This window comes from Antechinus flavipes, chromosome 2, assembly GCF_016432865.1.
Source record: "Antechinus flavipes isolate AdamAnt ecotype Samford, QLD, Australia chromosome 2, AdamAnt_v2, whole genome shotgun sequence".
Taxonomy (NCBI): Eukaryota; Metazoa; Chordata; class Mammalia; order Dasyuromorphia; family Dasyuridae; genus Antechinus; species Antechinus flavipes.
The window spans coordinates 474,609,449-474,633,434 of NC_067399.1; the positions used below are offsets into that span (position 1 = coordinate 474,609,449).

A 23,986-nucleotide genomic window follows, 5' to 3' on the forward strand; every position below is an offset into this window, starting at 1 on the left:
TTAATTTAGGTAGTATTGTCATCCTTATTATATTTGCTCGCCCAATCCAAGAGCATTTAATATTTTTCCAGTTGGTTAGATCAGACTTAATTTGTGTGGAAAGTGTTTTGTAGTTTTGCTCATAAAGTTTCTGATTTTCCCTTGGCAAATAGATTCCTAAATATTTTATACAATCAGTAGTTACTTTAAATGGAATTTCTTTTTGTAACTCTGTTGGGTTTTGTTAGTGATATATAAGAATGTTGATGACTTATGTGGGTTTATTTTGTATCCTGCAACTTTGCTGAAGGTGTGGATTGTTTCTAATAACTTTTTAGTAGAGTCTCTGGGGTTCTCTAAGTATACCATCATATCATCCGCAAAGAGTGATAATTTGGTTTCCTCATTGCCTATTCTTATTCCTTTAATCTCTTTCTCAACCCTTATTGCCAAAGCTAGCATTTCTAATACAATATTAAATAGTAACGGTGATAGTGGGCAACCTTGTTTCACTCCTGCTCTTTTTGGGAATGGTTGCAATTTGTTCCTGTTACATATGGTGCTTACTGCTGGTTTTAAATAGAGCATCCATCTTGACAAAAGGAATCCCAATTAAACACTTGTTGAATGAAAACATATGCTTGGAGTTGATTTGGATTAGAATCAATTTTACAAATCGACTCACCACATACTGACTACAAATTGAGCTTTGGTCTTGGTCATAGCCTCATCTGTAACTGCCTGAGACTTAATTCTGACTTCAGATGAATATATGACCCCTACCCTAGACTAAGATGAACCTTGGTGTTTGACTAAACGCTAAGTCTCATATGACAGGCTAGCTCCCAACCCTCACCTCCAACCATAATCAGAGACTTAAGACTTATCCTCAGATTAAGCTGTTCCCAACCCTGGAGTCATTGTCAAGAATAACATGAGATGAGAAAATGTGGGATGCTCAGAGTCCTCCATTAATTTTTCCCTTTAAGAGACAACCCAGAGACTCCTCCTAGCTGAGGAAGGATGAAAATGCCAGTAATGTTCCCTGGATGTAGTGCTGAGACAGTATTATGGAGTCCTGTATTGGAGGCTCATCTGGTTGAAGATTCGTTTATGTCCTAATAAACTATATCACCTGGATCAAAAATGTCATTTTCTTAGGGTCGTGCACAAAGTTCTCAAGTAGTTGATTAGGTCTAACTCATTGCTTGTGGGAATCAGAACATCCAAATGCTGGTCTATGAAAAAGAGCTCCAGGAACCCTTTAAACTCTCCCAGAACTTTGGCAGCTCTCTCTAAAAGTTTTATTCCTATTCTGTATCTTAAGGAGTCGAGGGACTCAGGAATGAAGATTTCGCTTTAAGGTAGGGTCTTTCAGTCAGTGTCCTCGTTGGGGCCCCTCCCCCGTCCTCCCGCCCTCCGGGGGATAGGGCCGGGACCCCGGGCGGAGCGCCAGCGCATGCGCCCGCGGGTCGGCGCTGCCCGTGGCTGCGAGGCGCGGACCGGGCGCAGACTGAGTAGGGGACGCGGGGACAGCGACATGGCCGGACAGACGCAGCAGCCGAGAGGGGGCGGGGAGGGGGGCCCTAGTCCGAGCCCAAGCCCGCCCGCGGACAGCTTGGCCGCAGCCCCAGCTCCGGCCCCAGCCCCGGTAGAAGAGAGGGTGGCACTGAAGAAGGAGATTGGGCTAGTGAGCGCCTGTGCCATCATCATCGGTGAGCGGGGGCTGGTACCCTGGACCGGGACAGAGGGAGGGGGAAGAAGGGAGGCTGTTGGGGTCGGGCTAGGGACTCGGGCACAGGGCAAGCTGGCTCCACTGGGCACTCCCAGCGCAGCGTGGCCCCCAGCAAGTTGGGCAAAGTTGGCTGCCGTCAGACCTGTTGGATTGCCAGCTGCTCTGGGGCTCGCTCCCACGGCACCAGCGCCCCCGCCCGGCTCGGTCCGCGCCCGGGACACCCTCCCCTGAAGAGTCGAGACGGGATGGAATAGGACTGGTCCCGATAGGTTGGGGACACGCGCTTCCCTCCTCCTTTACCCACTCTGCTCAACAAATATCTCCAGGCATTCGAAGGTGTCCAACTACCCACCCCAAAACCACCGCCGAGATACAGGAGTCCCGGCATAGTGCGGGCCGGCGATGTCCTCGTGGCTCCAAGAGGGGAACCCAGGAGCAACCGCAGCAGATGAAATACAGAGATTCAGGGCACCCTGACCAGAGCTCTCCCAGTCCAAAAACAATTTCCCAGTCACTGGGTGTCCGGGTTTCTGATATATAGAATCAAACGCCGCCAGATCTCTTCTACCTAGTCTGAACGTAGAGCGCGCACTTCCCCTCCCCCAGCCCTCAGTCTCTCCTATTCCCTAATCCTCTGTCTGTTCGAACTCAGGATGTTGATCTTCCTCTCTTGGGACATCCCCTCCTCCTCAACCATGGAGAACCAGGTTCCTCTCACCAAGCCAGGGAGACTTTTCTCTTAAGCGCCTAAGTTAGTGCGCAAAGTTCCGCTTTGCAAAATTAGTTGTTTCTTTCTACAAGCTGGGCACCACAAGGCGGGAGGACCTCGTGCTACTTTTGAGAGCCAAGGTGCTGGGAGAAGAGAGTGTCCAGGTTTCAGAAGAGGGACTAGTAGCAGCGGAGAAGGTCCCAAATGGAAGGACTTTTGAAAGAGAAGTCATGAGGTCAGTTCTTAGAATGGCTGATGCTGTCGCATCAGAACTTCTCGGGAGCAGAGAACTTGTCGGAAAAAAAATAAAGTAGTAAGAAGAGACGACATGTGGCGAAGAACTTTTGTAATGGAAACTTTATAGTAAAGGAGAAAAAAATACCAAAAAGGAAAAAAAAAAAAACGTAGAACGGGAAGAGATAGCATTGTAGTTAAGGGAAAAAATGGAAAGGGAAACGTGGAAGCCAAAAGCTTCGGGAGAAAGATGAAAGATTGTTGTGGTATAAAGGAAAAGAAGGGGACTGAGTATTTAGTTTGCTGAGCCTCTGGAGGAGAACAAATGAAGGATGAGAGCTCCTCCTGGAGCTCAACATCCGGACCTCCCTACCTTGCCTCCACCCCCATCTCCCTACTGAGTAGGGGAGGGACGTCTATTAAGAGTCAGTGAAAAAAGCAGGTAGATGTAATGCAACATTTGGATTCGGGATCCAGTTCTGCTACTAACTTGCCGAGTTCAAATCATTTCTCCGTCTGAACCTCAGTTTCTTCCTCTGTAAAGTAACGATAGCAATATCTGTTGGGGGCGGGGTGTCTAATTCAAAGAATGTGAGGATTAAGTGGGATTGTGGTTGAGAAAATGCCTCGAGAAGTAGCAAGTCCTGGTTAGAGGTACTCTTAGGAAGTAGGGGCTGGTCTTAAAGGATGGAATGAATCGAGCACACAAATGAGGGAGATATTTGACCTTGAGAATTCAGAGGGCAGAATGCAGGGGAGGGAGAGAGAGGTAGAGCTAGCTAGAGGGGCAGGTGGAGCAAGAGAGGTTTCAGAAGGAGAATCTCCAGATCTGGTTCTAATCTTAGCTCCATCTTGAGATCCTAGGCAGTCAGGCAGCAACTCTGTTGTTCAGTTTCTCCACATGTCAGATAGATTTTCAGTCCCTGTCCCTCACTAGATATTTCAACAGGTACTTATTAACATCTGATACATTTTGGGGTTTTGTCCTTATTCCTTCTGTCACTCCCCAAGTTAGTCCTTCTCTCTCCTTTTTCTCTCCCTTACTCCCTTCTTTCTCTCTGTCTCTCTTTCTGTGTCTCTCTCTGTGTCTCTTTCTTTGTGAGTCTCTCTCTCTCTCTCTCTCTCTCTCTCTCTCTCTCTCTCTTTCTCGTTCTTATCTCTCTCCTCTCTGTTGCTCTCGTCTCTCTGTTTCTTTCTATCTCTCTCTTTCTCTGCTATTGTCTGTGTCTGTCTCTGTCTCTCTGTGTGTCTCTCTCCCCCTTTCCCTTTCTCACTCTGTCTCTCTCCCTTTCCCTTTATCACTCTCTATTTTTCTGTCTCCCTCCCTTTCCCTTTCTCTCTCTCTCTCTCTCTCTGTCTCTGTCTCTGTCTCTCTCCGGTCTCTCCTCTCTCTGCCTCTTTTTTCTGTCTCCCCATCTCTATCTTTATTTGTCTCTCCCTCTATCTTTATCTCTCTGCCTCTTCTTTCTGTGTGTGTGTCTCTCCCTCTCACTTTCTCTATTTCTGTTTCTCTGTCTCCTTTCTCTGCCTCTTCTTTCTGTCTCTATTTGTCTCTCTTTCCCCCTTCCTCCTCCTGTCTGTCTGTCTGTCTGGGCCCTGTGCTCTGTCTCTCTCTGTCTCTCTCTGTATCTCTCTGTCTCTCTGTCTCTGTCTCTGTCTCTCTCTCTCTCTCTCTCTCTCTCTCTCTCTCTGTGTGTGTGTGTGTGTGTGTGTGTGTGTCTTTCTCTCTCTCTCTCTCTCTCTCTCTCTCTCTCTCTCTCACACACACACACACACACACACACACACACACACACACATACACACACATACCCACACACTTCTCAAGATACTCCACTAGGGGAACAAGAGTCTCATAGCAGAGTTCCATAGCTGGAAGGAACCACAGAGGACATCTATTCTCAAGACAACCTATTCCATTGATGCACAGGCTAAATATTAGGAAGTTCTGAAACAAGACTTAATGTAAGACAATATATAACAAATGTCAAATGAATAGTATAAGTTCTTTGTCCTTTAGAAGGTGAAAGAGTAGAGATCAGTATGACTGTAATGGTCTTAGAAAGCTTTCATGAAGAGGTAAGAGAGCAGGACCATACTTAGAATTTCAGGGGAAGAATATTGATAAGATCATAGAATTTAGAGCAAGAGGGTATTCTAAAGATTATCTAGTTTACCTCCATTTCAAAGGTAAGCATACTGGGGCCCAGATAGGTTAGGTAACTTATTCAGAATTTCACAAGTAGCAAATACAGAAGTAAAACAAGATTTATCTTTCCATTATACCATATTGCTTCTATTCAAGGGTTCACATCATTGCTTCCCAAATGAAGGATTAGTCATGACTGTCTTCAGGATAATCAATGGGTCCTACTATGGAAACATGAGGTCAAGAACAAGAGAAAAGATGATTACTAGGGAGAGGACAGTGTATTTGGGAGTCTCTTCCTGGTGCTAGAATAGTATTGGGAGGCAGAGTATATGTGTGTAGGGACTTAAAGAGGGAAGCAAAGGGAACTTTGACAGGGATATGTGTGCTAATCTTTTCCCATAGCCTAAGATTCTTAAGGACTTACTCTACATCTGAATTTCTTCTAGACTACAGAAAAAGGAAGGAGGCACATTCCCAAATGTAGTACTAAGTATAAATACCTACAGCATAACTGATGTCTGAGCCAGAGGGACTCCTACTCATCCCCACAACCAAATCCCAGCCTCTCAAACTATATATGCATTTGCACACACACACACACACACACACACACACACACACTTCTCAAGATACTCCACTAGGGGAACAAGAGTCTCATAGCAGAGTTCCATAGCTGGAAGGAACCACAGAGGACATCTATTCTCAAGACAACCTATTCCATTGATGCACAGGCTAAATATTAGGAAGTTCTGAAACAAGACTTAATGTAAGACAATATATAACAAATGTCAAATGAATAGTATAAGTTCTTTATCCTTTAGAAGGTGAAAGAGTAGAGATCAGTATGACTGTAATGGTCTTAGAAAGCTTTCATGAAGAGGTAAGAGAGCAGGACCATACTTAGAATTTCAGGGGAAGAATATTGAGAAGATCATAGAATTTAGAGCAAGAGGGTATTCTAAAGATTATCTAGTTTACCTCCATTTCAAAGGTAAGCATACTGGGGCCCAGATAGGTTAGGTAACTTATTCAGAATTTCACAAGTAGCAAATACAGAAGTAAAACAAGATTTATCTTTCCATTATATCATATTGCTTCTATTCAAGGGTTCACATCATTGCTTCCCAAATGAAGGATTAGTCATGACTGTCTTCAGGATAATCAATGGGTCCTACTATGGAAACATGAGGTCAAGAACAAGAGAAAAGATGATTACTAGGGAGAGGACAGTGTATTTGGGAGTCTCTTCCTGGTGCTAGAATAGTATTGGGAGGCAGAGTATATGTGTGTAGGGACTGAAAGAGGGAAGCAAAGGGAACTTTGACAGGGATATGTGTGCTAATCTTTTCCCATAGCCTAAGATTCTTAAGGACTTACTCTACATCTGAATTTCTTCTAGACTACAGAAAAAGGAAGGAGCACATTCCCAAATGTAGTACTAAGTATAAATACCTACAGCATAACTGATGTCTGAGCCAGAGGGACTCCTACTCATCCCCACAACCAAATCCCAGCCTCTCAAACTATATATGCATTTGCACACACACACACACACACACACACACACACCCCTCCAATCCCACCCCCAGTTCTTTAAAGATTCTGCAAAGGAAACATTGGGCAGGTGGCAGGGGGAGGGATTTAATAAAGACTGGTTAGTTGTCTTAACTGCTGTTTCCCAGAGCACACTCCATAAGATCTCCCAAATTCTCATTTTAAGCCAGGGTTTCTCTGAGCTTTTCTTAGCTCCCTCCCTCTGTCTGTTCAGTTTATCTCATGGCTGCAATTTAATATGTTATTTTGAATGTGGGGAGAAACACAGAAAAATCTTATATTTTCTTTATGGGCCTCACTGCTTACATAAAATGCTATATCACAGCTGAACTGGGAGCTCCATATTCCATAAAGTGTAGTGTAGGGTGAGGACCAGAACCAGCTGAGGGTGTGGGGGGGAAGTGGGAGAAACACTGGAAGCACCTTAAAACTGGTATATTACAATAATAGGGATAGGGAGTGGATGTAAGATTTCCCTGGTACAAGGAACTCCTAGGTAAAGAAATTCCCTTTATCCAAACAAGAACATAGTTATCTTTTCTGGGACCTATAGTCTTAGAGAGGTACCTAGAGTACTTCATGGTAAAGTCACTTGCCCAGATTGACACACCTAGAATGACAGAAGCAGTGCTTGAAGCAAAGTCTTCTAGGCTTAAAAGCTAGCTCACTATTCACTATACCACACTGGCTCACAACAAGATAGTAATAATAACAATAATAAAGAAATGGAGGGATTTGTGATAATAATTCAAGACTAAGTCATTGAGACCACAAATTCCAAGAAGGGTTGTCTTTATATCATATAGCAGGTTCTTAATAAATGCTTGTTGATTTAGAATCCAGACTTATCAATTCAAATCATGCAAGGAAATGGTAGAAATTGAGCAATATTATAAAAATAGAACATTTACTGAATGCCTAATAAGAGATAAACTGATTAACCAGAATACATCAGAAGCTCACTATCATCCATAACCTAATAGATGACAAATCTCCATACTTTAATATAGACCTCAAAATGACCTTAATAATTCAACAAATAAATTATACAGGCACAATGCATAGCATTATCCCAGACAATCCTATTGCCTACGGATGCCTGGACCTAACTGAGTTAAAAACACTTAAGGACAATATGTTTAATTGATGTTACCATACCAAGTACTCCTTATCTTCAAGCTATACCAAAAGAAAACCTTTCAAAATGTAAAAATCTACTGGAGGAAATGAAAACCATGTGAGACTAGACTCAAGTATGTATTATTCCTATAATTTAGTCTGCTATTAGAATTGTACTACAGATCTTTTTTGATCCTATAGAAAATGAGCTTATATGTCTATATTTAAATTATGAAAAACAGTCATTTTATCTATCTCTGCTAAAGTTATCAGAACATTCAACATATTGAAATAATAGCAGGATAGTAACCTGTCTTAGGACTGTTTCTATCTGAACTTAATTAAATAAAGATGAAAATGGGATGCTATTAATAGTTCACCTTTTTTCCAGTGTTTTAAACTTTATAAACTGCTTTCCTCATACCAGTCCTGTCAAGTATGTCATTTTTATTGGGTACCTACTGGTGACATGGCCCTGTGCCTAGTGCTCTGAAAGAGACAGATGGATGAAACCAAGGGTATAATGGTAAATGCTTAACAAATGCCTTTCTGGGTATAATGGTAAATACTTAACAACTGCCTTTCTTGGGGGAAATGTATGCATGACACAAATTTCAGTTTGATCTACATTATTAACACTTTTTTCCTTTACTTTTTAAAGCCCAGACTGTCAACAGAACAATAAATCAAACCCTTATTTGTAGTCTTTGTCAAATTCTAAGGTGTACATGCTTTCAGTGGAAAATTTAATAATTGTGAAGCTGATAGGCGCTAGCAGGACTGATAAAGCCCACATGTTCCAGTTTATATGCTAGGGTTTCACTCAGTCTCCTTTAGGGAGTCTTCATTTATGGCTAGCCAAGGACGTGGCTTTTTCTTAGGAAGAGAGCAGGCTATCACTTAGCTAGCTACTTTTACTGTCTCTTAGGAAATATTTGTTGTAGGCTCAGCTTTTCAGCCAGCCCTGTACTCTTTTCTCTCATCCCTGTGTGACCACCAGGTCCTAAGGTTATTTCCATTAGCTGGGAGCGATCTCCTCTCTACTCTTCCCACCTTGATCATCTTGTACTATCCTGTTCTGTCCTGTTCTGTACTATGACCTCTCACCAGATATGGTTTGCTCCAGGGAAATCTAGGCCAAACTCATATTTAGAACCATCCTAGCAAAGAATACAAGAATAGGAAGGAAATTTAAAGACCATATACGTCACTCCTGTCATTTTACAAATGAAGAAACTATGACCCAGTGATGGGAAGGAATTTTCCAAGGACAGTGCAGGAGTAGCAAAGGAAGAACTGGAGCCCAGGATCAGAGTCCAGACTCCCATCCCAGACACAGGGGTCTCAGGGGTCAGCCTGGGATTTGTATAAGGCCACCTCTGTGTGGTACCCGGATGTGATTTCAAAGACACAACACAAAAACTTTCTGTTCTCACCCAAAACAAACAGTCCACAGAAAGGGCTCACTTCTCTCTGCCTGCCTGCTTGACTGCCTGACTGCCTCCCCCAGAAGCAAGTGAATGAGCAAACAAAGGGAAATACTCTCTTCTTTGGTAGTAATGACAACTCTCCCTGGCAGACCATCTTGCCCATGAGATTTAGGAATGTGCCTTTGAGGGCATCTGTGAGTGAGTCTTGTGAGTCCTTTCATTTCCTCTGAATGTTTTGTGGAATTGAAAGCTGCTGCTGTGTGTCAAAACTAGATATGACCCCATCTCTGAGCCCTCATCTTATTAAGGGTCTTTCCCAGAAGCCTGTAGCAATCAGAGCAGTGAGGAAGCAAGCACCTGGGATGTTGGGGGGAAGGGGTGGAGGGAGGATTTCTTCTGTAGGTCTCTTTTAATCACATTCTCTTTCAGAGATATTCAACAGAATTATATCCAACCCATCAATCATTTGTTCAGTAACCACTGGGGAAGATATAAATAATAAGAAGAACTCATGCTGCTATAAAATGTTATGGCTTATAAACAAAGTATTTCTTTCCCAACAACCCTGTAAAGTGAAAAGTAGTAGAAGTATTATACTCTTTACAGCTGAAGAAATGGAGACTCAGAGAAATTATTTACTTGCCCCAGCAAATGTTGGTCTTTTACAATGCTGAACAGAAAAAGGAGAAGTGAAGTAAACATGAGGAAACTGAGGCAAAACAAGCCAAGTGACTGCTCAGGAGCACACAGTAAATGTGATTCTGCATTTGAAGTCAGGTTTTCCTGATTCGGGATCCAACGTTTTATCCACTGCACCAGTTAATAGCCCACATAATACATTTGTGGTTCAGTTGATTTATTTTTTTTTAGTCCTGATTCTTAGTTAACCTATTTGCTGTTTTCTTGGAAGAGATACTGTAGTGGTTTGCCATTTCCTTCTTCAGATCATTTTACAGATGAGGAACTGAGGCAAATTGGGTTACATGACTTGCCCAAGGTCACTCAATAAGTGTCTGAGGCTAGTTTTGAACTCACGAAGATGAGTCTATCTGATTCTAGGCTTAGTGCTTTATCCACTGTACCATCTGGCTGCTCCACATAATGCAAACACAGATATGTAAATAATAGATTTTAAATCATATCAGAACATAATGAAAGCATAAGTACAAAATGCTTTGTATGGCAGATCATTTCTGATTGGGGAATGAAGGAAAGTTTCTTTAAGGAGTTGTCTTATGAGACGATCCTTGAAAGCTAGGCAAGATTTCAAAAGGCAGAGACAAAAAGAGTTCATTCGAATCATTGAGAACAAACTCAGAAAAGACGCAGAAATGGCAAAGCATACTTTATATATAGCAGTGGTTCTCAAACTTGTGTTCTTAGCATTTTTTTTACTATTAAAAATTATTGAGACGGTCCAAAGAGTTTTTGTTTAAGTAGATTATATTATAGATATTTGCCATGTTAGAAATAAAAACTAATTTTGAATTTGTAGACCTCTGAAAGGGTTTCAAAGACACCCCTCCACCAGTATTCTCTGGATGATGCTTTGAGAATCATTGAATACAGGGAATAGTGAGTTATCTAGTTAAATAGTGCACCAGATAAGTGGAGAAAAGCTGATGGTTAAAAAGGTAGGTTGCAACAAAATTGTAGATCTTGTGTGCCATGGAAAAGACTTTAAAATTTATGATGTTGGGAATAAATTTTTGAATAGGAAACAGTTTGATCAGCAATATTTATCTGGTAGGAGGAAAAGATTCAATAGAACTGAAGGAAGAAAGAATGGAGTCAGGAAGACCAACAAATACTTCTTTTTGCTGCAGCTTTCTAGATGCTACCACTGACCTTTCCTGAGAGATGAGAAAAATAAGTGTTTTTTTCTTTTAGTGATATAAGGGCAATTAAGTGATTGAGGGCATCAGTGGACTTAGAGTCAACAAAGCCTGAGTTTGAATCTTACCTCAGAAACTTGCTAGCTTGTGACCCAATCCCTCACAGCCTCAGTTTCCTCATCTGAAAAGGAGGTAGTTGGCCTCTAAACTAACAGTTCTGGCTCTAAATCTCTGATCCTTTGATTCTTGGATTAGTCAGGAAAATTAAATTTTAGTACTGGCTTTACCTTTTCCTATTTGTATAATCCCAGGCAAGTCATACAATTTCCTTACGTTTCAGTTTCTTCATCTGTAAAGTGGGGGATTGGGCTAGATGGCCACCAAGCTTCCTTGTAGTTTTAAAACTAAAATGTTCCCTCCTTAGCCTACCAGCACTGGAAGAAACCTTACAAAATGATGTCATCAAAACCTTTTATTTTCTATCTGAGGAACCCAAGGTTTCAAAAATCTGAAGTCACAGATGCATCTTTAACTTCAGCTGTAACTTTTGAAGGGCCTTATACAAGACCCTGCCTTAGTTGCTATGCACACAAGAGTCATGATAGTAAATCATGTTAACATGACATTTTAAAGTTTACAAAATGATTCCCTTACAATCACTCTAGAATGTGGCTACTAATACAAGTATCGGTACTCCCATTTTACAGATGAGGAATATAAGACTCAGAAAGATGGAATAATTTGCCCATAATCATAGGGCTTGTTAAGGGTTAGAGCTAGATCTCCGTGTACAATTGGAACTTAAAACAAGCCTGGTTTTCAGGCTAACATATTGTACTGTTTTTTAATATCCTACTAAGACAGTTCCCTACCTAATGAGCTCACACTTTAGGAGGGGAAACAGTAACAAGTTCATAATGTGGTATGAATATTCATAAGTTCATGAAATAGGTATTCAGATAAGGAAACTGAGTTAGTTGCACAGTATTTAAAGAGATCAAAGAAACATTTGCCTTTGGAGGGAAGGAAGCATTGACAGCATGGTTAAGCAATTTGGGAGAGAGGTTCTCACAGTTGGGGGTAGGAACAGGAAAGACATCTTTCTGGAGGTGGTAATTGAGCTGAGTTGTGGAGATTTGGAAGGGCAGGGATAAGTAGGGGGGCATTTTAAGCATAGGGGACAAGCCTGTACAAAGGTACAGAAACAAGAGTTTGAGCATCATGTGTGAGAAGCCGAAAGAATGATGACTTACCTGGCCCAAGTGTGTGAAAAAGAATAACCTAGATAAGAAGGTTAGCTCCAGGTGTGCAGGGCTTTAAATGTCAAATAGAGAAATTTGCTTTTGATCTTAGAACCAAGAGGCAAAAACTGAAGTTTATTGAGTAGGGGAATATCACAGTTATTCTATGAATAATACTTGGAAAGCTATCCAGAGACTGAATTTGAGAGTGGAGAGACTTGAAACAGAAATATTAAGAAAAACCATTTTAAAAGTTGGGGTGAGAAGTATTGAGCTAGAGGTGGTGATGTAAATACTAGTAAGGACTTTGGGAAATGAATATGGAAAAGCTATTATGGTGACAGATCCAAACTTAAGTTAGCTTCCAGATGGGTGTGTTGAGAAACTGGATAACGAGAGACAGTACTACATGGTCTCCACAGGGCTCATCCTTATATTCTGAAGTCAGAGTACTTAGATAACAAAAATGGTCTTTCAGCCTTCTCACCTTTCCAGCTGTTCTGCCAAAAAGCAGACTTTTTTTTTTTTAACACTACTCTTATTCCCTCTTCTCTCCACCCCCAACTGCCCCAAATCCTAATTTTTCACCAAGTTGTCCCACCTTATGGTTAGTTTGGCTAATTCATTAACCCCAGCCCCCAAGTTGAGAGTGTTAAGGAAGGAGGAAGAAAGACTTTTAAAATATGTCCAGACTCTCTGTGGGCAATGAGAACTTTCTGAGCTGGAAGGACTTTCTGAACTCTTTAACTACACAACAAACTCCATGCCTTAATTAGCTTAAAAATTTATGTGTGGAGACCTAGAGTTTAAAAAACTTCAAACTCAGAATTAGAAGTGAGCCTGGGGCATAGCCTGAGGGTTGGGGTCACAGCCTCCTTCCTCTGTAGGAGGTTAGATTCCAAACTAGGTTCACTCTGTATTCCTTGTCTCCCTGGGGCTATTACAACTACCATGTTATCATTTCCTCCCTCATTTCTCTGTTAGGGCCTCCAGAAACTTTGGGAGTAGGGGTAGGGGAAGAGGGCTGTTGAGGCTCCATTTCATATACACACCCTTAGATTGCAGATTTTTCCTTCTTCCTTTTATTCCCATCCATTTACCATCCATTCTACACCCCATCTCCAAAGGAGCCTTCCCTTTCCTACAAATATCCCTTCCACACTTCATCCGTCCAAAGGAGCACAGTGCTTCACCCAATTAAATGCACCCAGAAATAGTTAATGATGGAGTATCAGCTGTTTGGAGGATGGAGTTTAGATGGGAGAGACTCAGAGGCAGTGAAACCTATTAAGAATTTTTTGCAATAGTCCCAGAGATAGAGGAAAGGTTTTCCTAAGAGCATGATAGTCTCCCCTGTTTCCCCAAAGATAGCTCTCAAGCCTTACATTAGTGATACCTCAGTAGATTCTCTGTACTCATTAACATTCCCTCTCAGATCTGCCTAGTCATTTTAAGATTAACAAAGACTTTTCCTTACAACATCTGCTAATCAAAGAATACAGTAATATTTTTCCCATTTTGCAGAGGAGAAAATTGAGGATCTCAGAGATAACATAACATGGGCTTGGGTGATTCACTTGGTCTTCTTTCTACTACCAATGAATCATGTCATGGAGCATTCCAAGTCCTGAAACCACAGTCTTTCTCAGAGGACCACCACACACTCCTTCCTCCCTCCCTCCCCAAGATCTGAATTCTCCCCAAGCCCTGGGCTTAACCTGTATGAATATAAAGCAAGAAACTTATATACATGTCGGGCTAAAGATCTGGTCCCAACACTACTTTTAAAGATAACTCATGAAGGTACCACTTCCCTGATCCTTCTCTTGGTTGCCTAAAGCTTGCTGAACTGGAATGGAGATAGAGGCTGGGAAAGTTTTTACTCTCTGACTAAGGCTGCATCTGCAAATGGAGGAAAAACAGGGCTCTCAAGAAGCTTGAGCTAAGGGCTGAGGTCTTCATGCTAGCTTGAGATGGAAGGAAAATGGGTTAGGCAGAGAGCCCTGTGTTGCAGGGCAGTAGAAGGGTCCTTAGAGAGTCCTAAAAGGAGCAAGGCCCGCACAGTCCCCAGAGGAGCAGCTTAGATCTCCCTGCTTGGGCTCCATTATCCCACTGAATTTCTGTCTCCCCACCCTGAGTCCTGGTGAGAATCCAGAAGCACAGAAAATCCTTTTATTACCTATGATAGGGTCTGGCTCAGACTCTTTCCTTAATGACCATCAGATTTCTTAAAGAATTGGGAATGGAAGGGGCAGCTAGGTGGTACAGTGGATAGAGCATCAGCCCTGCAGTCAGGAGAATCTGAGTTCAAATCTGACCTCAGACACTTAACACAGCCTAGCTGGACAAGTCACTTAATCCCAATTGCCTCAGCAAAAAATAAATAAAATTTAAAAAAAAAAAAAAAAGAATTGGCACTGGAGGGTGGAGTAGGGTGGGATAAGAAATTCCATCTTTCAGTTCTCCAAAATCCTCAATACAGGAGTGAGGACAGCAGAAGAAGAAAGCTTAATTTTAATAATAAATCACTAATGTAGGGAGATGGGTTCCCAATATGTTCCTTTACCATCTTTGCCTTCCCCCTAGTCTGACTAAAGGAGCTTCACTTAAACTCTCAGCCATTTGATGATATGATCAAGTATGTACACCAGGGACCAGAAACATATACTGAGGGATCTCATTAGAGATTTTGTAAATCCTACATATACCATGTGCAGAAAAAAGTACACACATAGTTAAGTGCATATTAACTACATGTATGTAATATATCATATCACATTTCTATAGTTCTTTAAGGTTTACAAAGTACTTTTCTCACACACACACACATTACAAAACACACCTCTGTAAAGTCCACATATTAGCCTCATTTTACAGAAGAAGAGATTAAGTCTGAGAGAAATTGGTGCATTTCCAAAGTCCCAAATGAGAAAGCAGGAACTCTGTGACAGAAACCTATATCCCTTCAGTGCAAGTTAGAAGATCATATATTTTGAGTAGTAAGGAATATCAGAGGCTCCTTCAGAAAAGTGAAGCCCAAGTCACAGGGAGTATCACAAGTAGGATTTGAATTGACTGTAAAAACAGGGCTCTTTTCCCTGCACAATGCTGCTGTGGGTGATACGTACACTATGTGCATATATGTGCCATACATGGAAGACACCAGACATATCTGTAATATAGATAAAGTAAAACTGCAAATGAGCACTTACTAGATCCCAGACACTGCATTATGTGCTGGGGATATGTAGAGGAAAAGAAATGACAGTATTTGTTCTCAAGGAGTTCATGTGTTTCATGTGGTACACACGTGCCTATATGTGTGATGTATGAGGTACACATTACATGCAATTCATGTGCATTAGATATACAGTTGTATACATTAGGCAAAGGCATGCAGATCTGTGTCTGAGCTCTTCTGACCTGAACCCTCCTAGGTGCTGCTGGTGACAAGGAACCCTCCTAGGGTCGGGGTTAGTATTTCTCTCTTTCCCCCAGCACCTCTTTGCTATTTAAAAAAAAATCATATATACTAGTGAATCACTGTCTAGGCACAAGTGGGTAAGTTCTCTAAAGTGTGAAGTTGATCCCCTTTTCAAGTCTATTCATAGGGTCATGGGTGTGTATGTGTGCACGGGTGCGCATGTGTGCCCACGCTTAAGAGAACAATGTTCTTAGAGAAAACTGGATTATAGAAAGAGATGGATTTTACTTTCTCAATCTACTGTAGTTCAGAACAGTAAATAAGTGTTTAAATGCTAGCCAGCAGACTTGGGTTTAAGTCTTTACTCTCAGTTTCTGGCTATGTGACCTTTAAAATTAACCTCACTTAATCTCTATGAATTTGTGTTCTCATATGTGAAATTATTGTTGTTGAGCGATTTTTCAGTCATGTCTAACTTTTTGTGACCCGATTTGGGGTTTTCATACTGGAATGATTTGCCATCTCCTTCTCCATTCTCCTCATTTTACAGTTAAAGAAACTGAGGCAAACAGGGCTAAGCGACTTGCTCAGGTTCACACAGCTAATAAGTGTCTGAGTAAATGTCAGAGTTGAATTCAGATTTTCCTGAGCACTCTGTTATGTTATTTACCTGCCACATCTGTAAAAGGAGGATAATACTATCTGCCCCCCATCTGTCTCATAGAATTGTATAAGGAAAGTGCTTTGTAAGAAACCTGTAAGGAGCTATAGGAATTCAAGCTATTATTAGAGATAACTCATTGAGAAGTTAACCCTCTGGAATGATTTCTTTGGAGGCAAAAACCACCGTACTAAAGGTAGATGGGTCTCAATAGTATAAAAACATGCCTTCCGGCAAACCTAAGCTATGGTCTTTGCTCTTCTCTGGATTTGCCTTGGGACAGGGAGAGAAATGATTGATGTAAGGTTGTTTTTTTTTTCCTAGAGTTTTGTCTAGGCTGCGTAGAGATGGTGCTGATACAGGAAGTTCTGGGGAGCCAGATCTGACCTGGAGTGAAATTTAGATCCCACACTGAGATATGAGGCTGGGATAAGAGGTCTGAAAATGTATTGGTCCTGCTAGGAGGGCTGAGGCCAGCCAGCATAGACAGTAAATGTATTTGGGTCACTATCATCCTGGTATTGTCCTATCATCCAAGAAGATAAGAAGAATGGGGAAACCCCGGATTGTTGCTGCAGAGGTATGGAAGGATTTGCTTCCTGGGTAGGATACATTTCCTTCTATTCCATTTAGATGTGGAGACCAAAGCAACCCTGATCCAGCTGTACTGGAAGCAGTCTTGCTTGGGTCAGACTTGGGTTTTTGCCAAGCCCAAGTTTGCAGATGTGGCCCCAGATCAATGGGGGGTGGAAGGGAGCTAACTGACCTGCCTGTGAGAATTGGCTGATCCCTTGGTTCTCAGGGAGTTCCCTGAAGAGCATAGACATATGGACTTTGGGATCAGGATGAGCCTTTAGACTGTCAAAGTTGGAAGGGAGATCATGTACTCCAACTCCCTTGTTCTGCGGATGGGTAAACTGAGACGCAAAGAGTAGAAATAACTTCCCAGATGCTACTGCAAGATACAACCCAGGCTTTTACTGAACAATATTGTAGACACCCCTTTAGCTTCTTTTATCTTATAATCTATTTTCTGGGGCAGGATATAAAGGTATGTCCTGAATATCCAAGTGCAGTGCATCATTTGGGCTATGCAGGAGGGACCGAACCCAGGAGAGACTCGTTTCCGACTCCCCAGAACTAAATAGGTCAGCATCAGGAGGACTGGTAGCCACACAGTACTGGGAACAATGGCCCTTTCATCCAACTGCAGCGGGCAGCTTCGTAAGCTCCATCAGGCCAAACATCTTAATGTGATAAACCCCCCAGACCAGGGCTGAGGGAGGGCCTGCCCAAGCACCCCAGAGGCAGCTAGCAGGGGCAATGGGATCTAATGGACATAGTCTTTAAAGACTAATACTTGGCCTTGAATTCTTTCGACAACTTCAGAGCTGTGTGACTATGAGCAGGTCACTTAATCATTCTGGGCTGTTCATAGTTTTCCCAATAGTAAAGTGGGATTCATAATATTTGCACTAAACAGTTCCCAAGGCTGTTGGGAGTGAGGAAAATACTTTGTAGCTTTTGGGTGCTATAGAAATGTGAAGAGTAACAACAACAATCTCCAGGATGCGGGGAGCAAAAAGCTTTGAAAATCCAAGGACCTAGCCAAAGGAATCCAAGTCATATGGGAACAGGGTGAGATACATGTTGTCTCCCAGCATCCCATCTTCTAGGAAGGGATGCTTATACTGAAGATGTAGAAATGAGCTTATATACTAATATTTGATTCAACTACCAAAAAAACAGATAATTTATCCACATGTACAATAGTCTGTAGAGCATTAAGTATAAAAGGGTGATAGTGAGAGAATAACTTTTCTTGGGATCCTTTCTACCTTAACTCCAAAAAAAGACAGGGAAAAATTATTTCCATCATCATTGTTATCATCATCATTCTTGACATGGAGGTCTAGTGGAGTAATTGAAACAGCCTCAATATCAAAAAGATGCAGGATTCAAGTTCCATACCTGAGATATACTGGCTGTGTGACTCTGGATAAGTCATTTAACCTCTAAGTATCTCAGACAATTCACTGGGTATTATAATTTACAGAGAAGTTACTCGCTAGACATTCCCTACAGAGTGAAAACAAAAATTCATTTCCCATCCAATAATAATTATTATTATAATAAACAAGCAAGCCATCGTGGGCTCATGCCTAGCCTGCTATGAGTGTGTGATGAAAGTGATCTCAAGAGAGTTTATGCTGGGGTCTCTGCTTTTCTACAGTTCTTTACCTCCTCCTCCTATGATCCTATGCATCCCCTTGTGCCAGACCTTGGGAGCTATTGAAGGTGAGGCACTGTGGTGCTGTGGAAAGTGTATTGAACTTAAAATTCAGTGACCTGCACTCAGATACTGATTGTGCCTTTTATTATCTGAAGTTTCTTGCCTAATTCCCATGCTTCACTAAAATGAGGTTGGATTAAATTGTCTGTGTGGTAGCTTCCAGCCCTAACATTATGGTGTAGTTCAGCCAACACAAGAATCCTTTCTGCAAGATCCATGGTCATCACATCTCTGCTGAAAAATAGTTAATACATAGTAAATATCAATGTCTTACTTAGCCCTCAGTCCTGCTCTGGGCTACATAATAGAGGAGACAGAAAAGTCTTTTGTTAATCACACATTTTCAGTCATGTCTAACTTTTTATGACCTAGTTTGGAATATTCTTAGCAAAGATACTAGAGTGGTGTGCTATTTCCTTCTCCAGCTCATTTACAGATGAGGAAACCAAAGTAAACAGGGTTAAGTGACTTGCCCAGGGTCACATAGCTAGTAAGTGTCTGAAGCCAGAGTTGAACTCAGGAAGATGAGTCTTCCTGACTCCAGACTCAGTGCTCTATCCATTGTGCTATCTACGTCCCCTCACAGAAAAGTCAGACATATCCTTGGGTGCTCACTGTGAATGGTAGAGGGTGGGGGAGAGATTCATATATAACTTAGGGAGCATTAAGAGGCCTAGAATAATTGGCTGCTAAGTTAGGATGTCAGAAGAAGGGCTTGGTCATCTTGGTCTTCCCCTAGTCCACTCCCAAATAAATTCAGGGTTTAACAGGAGGCTTTACTTCTAACAAATGATCAATTAGTAGGAAGGAATGAGGGAATATTGCCTGCCATGAATCTCTGTGGTACCTCCCTTCCAGGGAGCAGTCTCACAGAGCATTTGTAAATCTTTGAACTGACTGCCCTCCTTCCCTCCATAATGCCTTGATAGATACTAGCCAGAGGAGGCCCCTAGAGCTGAGCCACACTGTATCCTTCTTCTACATCAGGAAAGGACCTGGTATAGTCCAAATCTCTTCTTCCCCCACCCCTTTCTGAACATTAGTTGAACTGCGGACACCACCTAGCCCTGAAGCTCTGAGGGTTGGACAGAGCAGGGTGTGTGCCAGTTTCCCTGGTAGTTCGTTGAGGGCAGTAGCTTTGGCACCGGTGGGCAACTGGCCAGTTGGTCTTTCCCTCACATCACAGGCAGCCTGGCCTGGCCTGGCCTGGCCTGGCCTGGCCCAGGGGGTGGTCCCTAGAGAAATAGTACCAAGGATTGAGGCCAGTGGTTCAAAGTAGCTTGTGAATTGAGGAGGTGGAGAGGGGAAGGAGTACTAAATGACTGCAGCTAATGAATATGAACTGAATTAGCTGCTGGAACTGTTTTGTGACCCACATCTCTCTCCCTCTCTCCCTCCCTCTCTCTCATTCTCTATTTCTCTCTCTCTCTCTCTCTCTCTCTCTCTCTCTCTCTCTCTCTCTCTCTCTCTCTCTCTCTCTTTCTCTCTCTCTCTCCCTCTCTCCCTCTCTCTGTTTTTCCTTCTCTTCACTCTTTCTTTCCTTTCTCCCTGTCTTCCTTCCTCTCTTCATCTCCCTCTGACACTCTCTCTTTCCCCCTCTGCCTTCTCTTCACTCTTTCCTCTTGTTTCTCCCCTTTCTCTTTCTTTTTCCTTCTCACTCTCTCTTCCTCTCTCTTCTCTCTTTTCTCTATCTCTTTCTCCCCCCTCTAGTCTTTCCTTTTCTCCCTCCATCTCTTTCTCTCTCTCCCTTTCTCTCTCTTCCCTCTCCTCCCTCCATACAAGCGCAGTCTTACACAAACCTAATTAAATTTCTCCTGTTGTCAGAAGACCTAGTTAAAGTTTGGATGTTTGACTAAACAGGAAAAGACAGAATATTTTCTCCTTCAGAGTCTGCTTCAAGTCCTGCCTCTTTAGGAAGCCTCTCTGAACCCTTCCTTCTTTGGATTTCCATAGCACTTAGAATCTGAATATACATTTGGATACAATCACAGCCTACTAAGGGACAGCTTGGTATAGAATCAACAGTACTAGATTTAGAACTAGGAAACCTAGATTCAAATCTTGCTCACTCAGTAGTTATGAGAACAAATGTTCACTTAATAAAGAGCCTAGTAATATTTGTACTATCTCACAATCTCATCATGAAGAAAATGCTTACTTTGATGTCTATATAAATGTCATTTATTATTATTGTTTAAATTGCCTCCTGCACCTGTCTATAAGCCACTCAAATTCAAGCACATGGATGTGAGGTTGCAGCTGTCAGCAAATACGAGCTGATTTGATAGCTCACAGAACACCTTATATTCAAAAATGCTTTCCCACTTTTGAAATTCATAGTGTTTGTAAGACAGTGTTACCCCCCTGGTCTAGGCATTGAGGAGAAAGAGTAATAACTCACATTTCTATGAAGCATAAGTATTGCAAGGTGTTTTCTTCAAAGTGTTATCAAGCATGATTTTCTAGCATGGTCGGTTAAGTGACTTGCCACTAGACCAGAACCAAAAATTTATCCTTAACAAGAAATTAGAGACACTGTACCTTGTCTTCAGGAAGCTCACAGGAAAGTCAAAAGAAGTCAGAGCCAAAATATGGAGAGCAAATGCAGTTGGAATACAAACTACTGTCCTGGTACAGAGTGTTACAGGTATGCCTTGTTTTTTTTAAAAAATACAATGTGTGGGAAAACCCAAATTTATATACCAGATAAATTGAAAGGAATTTGAAAGGTGTGGAATAATTCTCTTTACAAAAGGATTCTTTCCTCAAAGAGTATTTTCTTATCTGCTGATATCAATTCTCTGCTGTAATTCTTCATCCCAGAGACAAAAAAATCCCCCTCCCCCTTCCTTCATAGAAACAACCTTCAGAATGATTGTTGGATTTAAAGTCTGCAGCTCTGGGCTTGGATCCAACTCTGCTACCTCAACAGACATAATCTTAGGGATAGGGAATAGGGGTTAGGCATGTGATTGCCTTGACATAATGAACTCCCAGGTGAGGAAATTCCCTCTGCCAATGCAAATGAGCAGCTCCTTTGCAAGTTGTAGTATTAGAGAGCTTTCTAGAGCACCAAGAAGTTGTCACTTGCCTATGATTATATGAGAAGTTATGGCATAGTAGACAATCTTCCCAGATTCTATCCAATTCACCTTTCTGCCTCTCATAGTGGATATTTATATAGTGTTTATAGGCATCATTTCATTTGGCCCTTCCAACATCCCTGTAAGGCTGGTAAGTTTTATTATTATCCCCATTTTACAGATGGGGAAATTGACATCAGAGAGATGAAGCAATTTACTTCATACATCCAATAGACTTCTTGGAAGTTGATGCTAAGTGACTTGCCTGGGGTCACACAGCTAGTGTTAAGTGTCTGAGACTGGACTTGAATTCAGGTCCTCCTGACTCCAGAGCCAGTGCTCTATCTACTGCACCATCCAGCTGCTCCCATCTAATAGACTTCTAAGATGAGATCTGAAGCCAGGTAATTACACTCTATCCATGGTGTCACTCTGCTACTTACTACCTTTGTGTCCTTAGAGAGTCAATCATGCTTTTTGAAGTGCCTATCACGAGCAAGTCACTTCATATCTCTGTTGCCAAATCTGTACAATAATATCCTGATATTAGTCTTTAAAGTCCTTTATCATGAAATAGCCTACAATTCTTTTTTTTTAATTGGAGGGTGAGTGAGTGATAGTGGGAAAAGAGAAGAAAAAGGTTTACAATACTTTCTTCAGGGAATTTAATTCAATAAACATTAGTTAAAGGTTAACTCTGTGCCAAGCACTGTGCTGGAGCTATAAGGACCAAACCAACTAGTCCCCACCCTTAAGAAGCTTATGATCCCCTGAAAGATTAAATGTGTTTGTATGTATGGGGTGGGGGAAGGGGAAAGAAGCCAAATACTACAGGCACATGGATCAATATAAAGGGGCAGCTAGATGGTGCCATAGTACACCAAGCATTCAGTCTGGAATCAGGAAGACCCAAGTTCAAATGCAGTCTCAGATACTTACTAGTTGTGTGACCCTTGGCAAGTCACTTAACCCTGTTTGTCTCAGTTTCCTCATTTGTAAAACGAGCTGGAGAAGGAAATGGAAAACTACTCCAGTATCTTTGCCAAGAAAACCCCAAATGCAGTTTCAAAGAGTGACTGAAACAATTGAACAACAATAATGCATTGCAAAGCAACGTGATGATGGAGAATTATCCAGAATTATTTTATTTTCAATAAAGTATTGACATGTTTGTGTTTTAAATTCTCTAATTCTTAAAAATGACTTGACCAAAAGACCACAGCAAGTGAGCAGAAGACTAAGAACAATAAATATGTTCCCTTCCCTGGTCTCTGTTTTGGGGAGGCTAGGGAGCCTATAGGAAGGAGGCCTGGCTCCATCCTTGCCTTATGAGAAGGGCTTCTTGTGGAGGCCTAGAGAAGTGGCCTCCACTTTTCTGACAGAAAGTTTTTTCTCTGGACAGAAAGGTTTATGAGTTATGGAGTTATGGAGTGTGCTATGTAGCCCTATTGGCAATCCAGGTCTTTCACCATCATTTTTTTTTTAACTTTGGGAGGAATCCTGAATCAAAGCCCAGCCTGGGTCTTTACAGAAAGTTTGAAAAGAGCATTTCCTTCCAGAACTGATGGCTGGCTAAGGGCAGCAGGCTTTCCGGCTAGAATGGGCTTTCCAATTTCTTCTTGCCCTGTAGTAGTGGACGGGCCGGGGGGTGGGAGGTCCTGCCAAGGGTTTGGAAGACTGTGCCCATTGTAACTGTAGCCAGTCCCCAAAGACCTCACTAGGACTTAGCAGCAGCCTTTCCAAGGGGGGCCGGGGGCCACAAGCAAGGCTGCTACAAATACATCAGGTGAAGACCCTCCTACTGCAGGCTCCCCACATAAAAGTCCCAATTAATCCCAAGCCAATTGTGGCAAATGCCCTGCCCAGCCTGCTCTTTAGGCCAAGAGCCCTGAACCTCCCTTGGTACTTCCTAGAGACTCTGTTCCATCTTTATGTAGCCCCTCATGACTGTTCTGGGCTGGGTTTCCGAGGTGCTACACCCGGGTATGAACAGGGAAACAGCCTGGCCAAGACTTGGGAAGAAAAGGAAGTTGCCCCCCAGGAGTGAGGAGACTAGCTGAATGCTAAGTTCTGTCCCTGCCAGACTTCAGCCTGGCCAGGCACTCGCAGCCCTTCTTAGCTCCTGGCATGGCAACTGCTGCCTTCCAGCTCTGGGTGTCCTGGCCCAGGCATGGCCTCCCTTACTATCCACCCATCCCAATGTCTTTTTGTACAAATAAAGTAATACTAAAGGCACTACCAGCACCTCAACCCAGTCTGGTTTTAGATTTGCAATTTTGACACCTGAAGTTCCTCAGGAGAGATCTATACACCATATTCATATAGAATTATATATGCATATTCCCTATATACTTATCTTTCCTATTTAACATTTCATATAACATTACATAAAGCATGTATATATACTATAACCACATAATAGCATGCAATATCAAATCATCAATAATTTGTATTACATCTCAATCCTGTAATAATGCACATTTCTATGACACTAAAGCTTTCAGATTACTTTCTTAAAAGTAGCAGCTGCACATAAT

At 42.0% G+C, this 23,986-nt stretch overlaps 1 protein-coding gene across 1 annotated transcript in view; it reads left to right on the plus strand.

Annotated features, from left to right (window-relative positions):
* Positions 1–1,519: 1,519 nt before the first annotated feature.
* Positions 1,520–23,986, plus strand: part of SLC7A10 (solute carrier family 7 member 10) — a 46,859-nt gene continuing 24,392 nt past the window's right edge. Inside the window, exon 1 of the mRNA XM_051973762.1 lies at positions 1,520–1,694. Within this exon, the coding sequence (XP_051829722.1) occupies positions 1,520–1,694 (175 nt within the window). The remainder of the gene's footprint in view (positions 1,695–23,986) is intronic.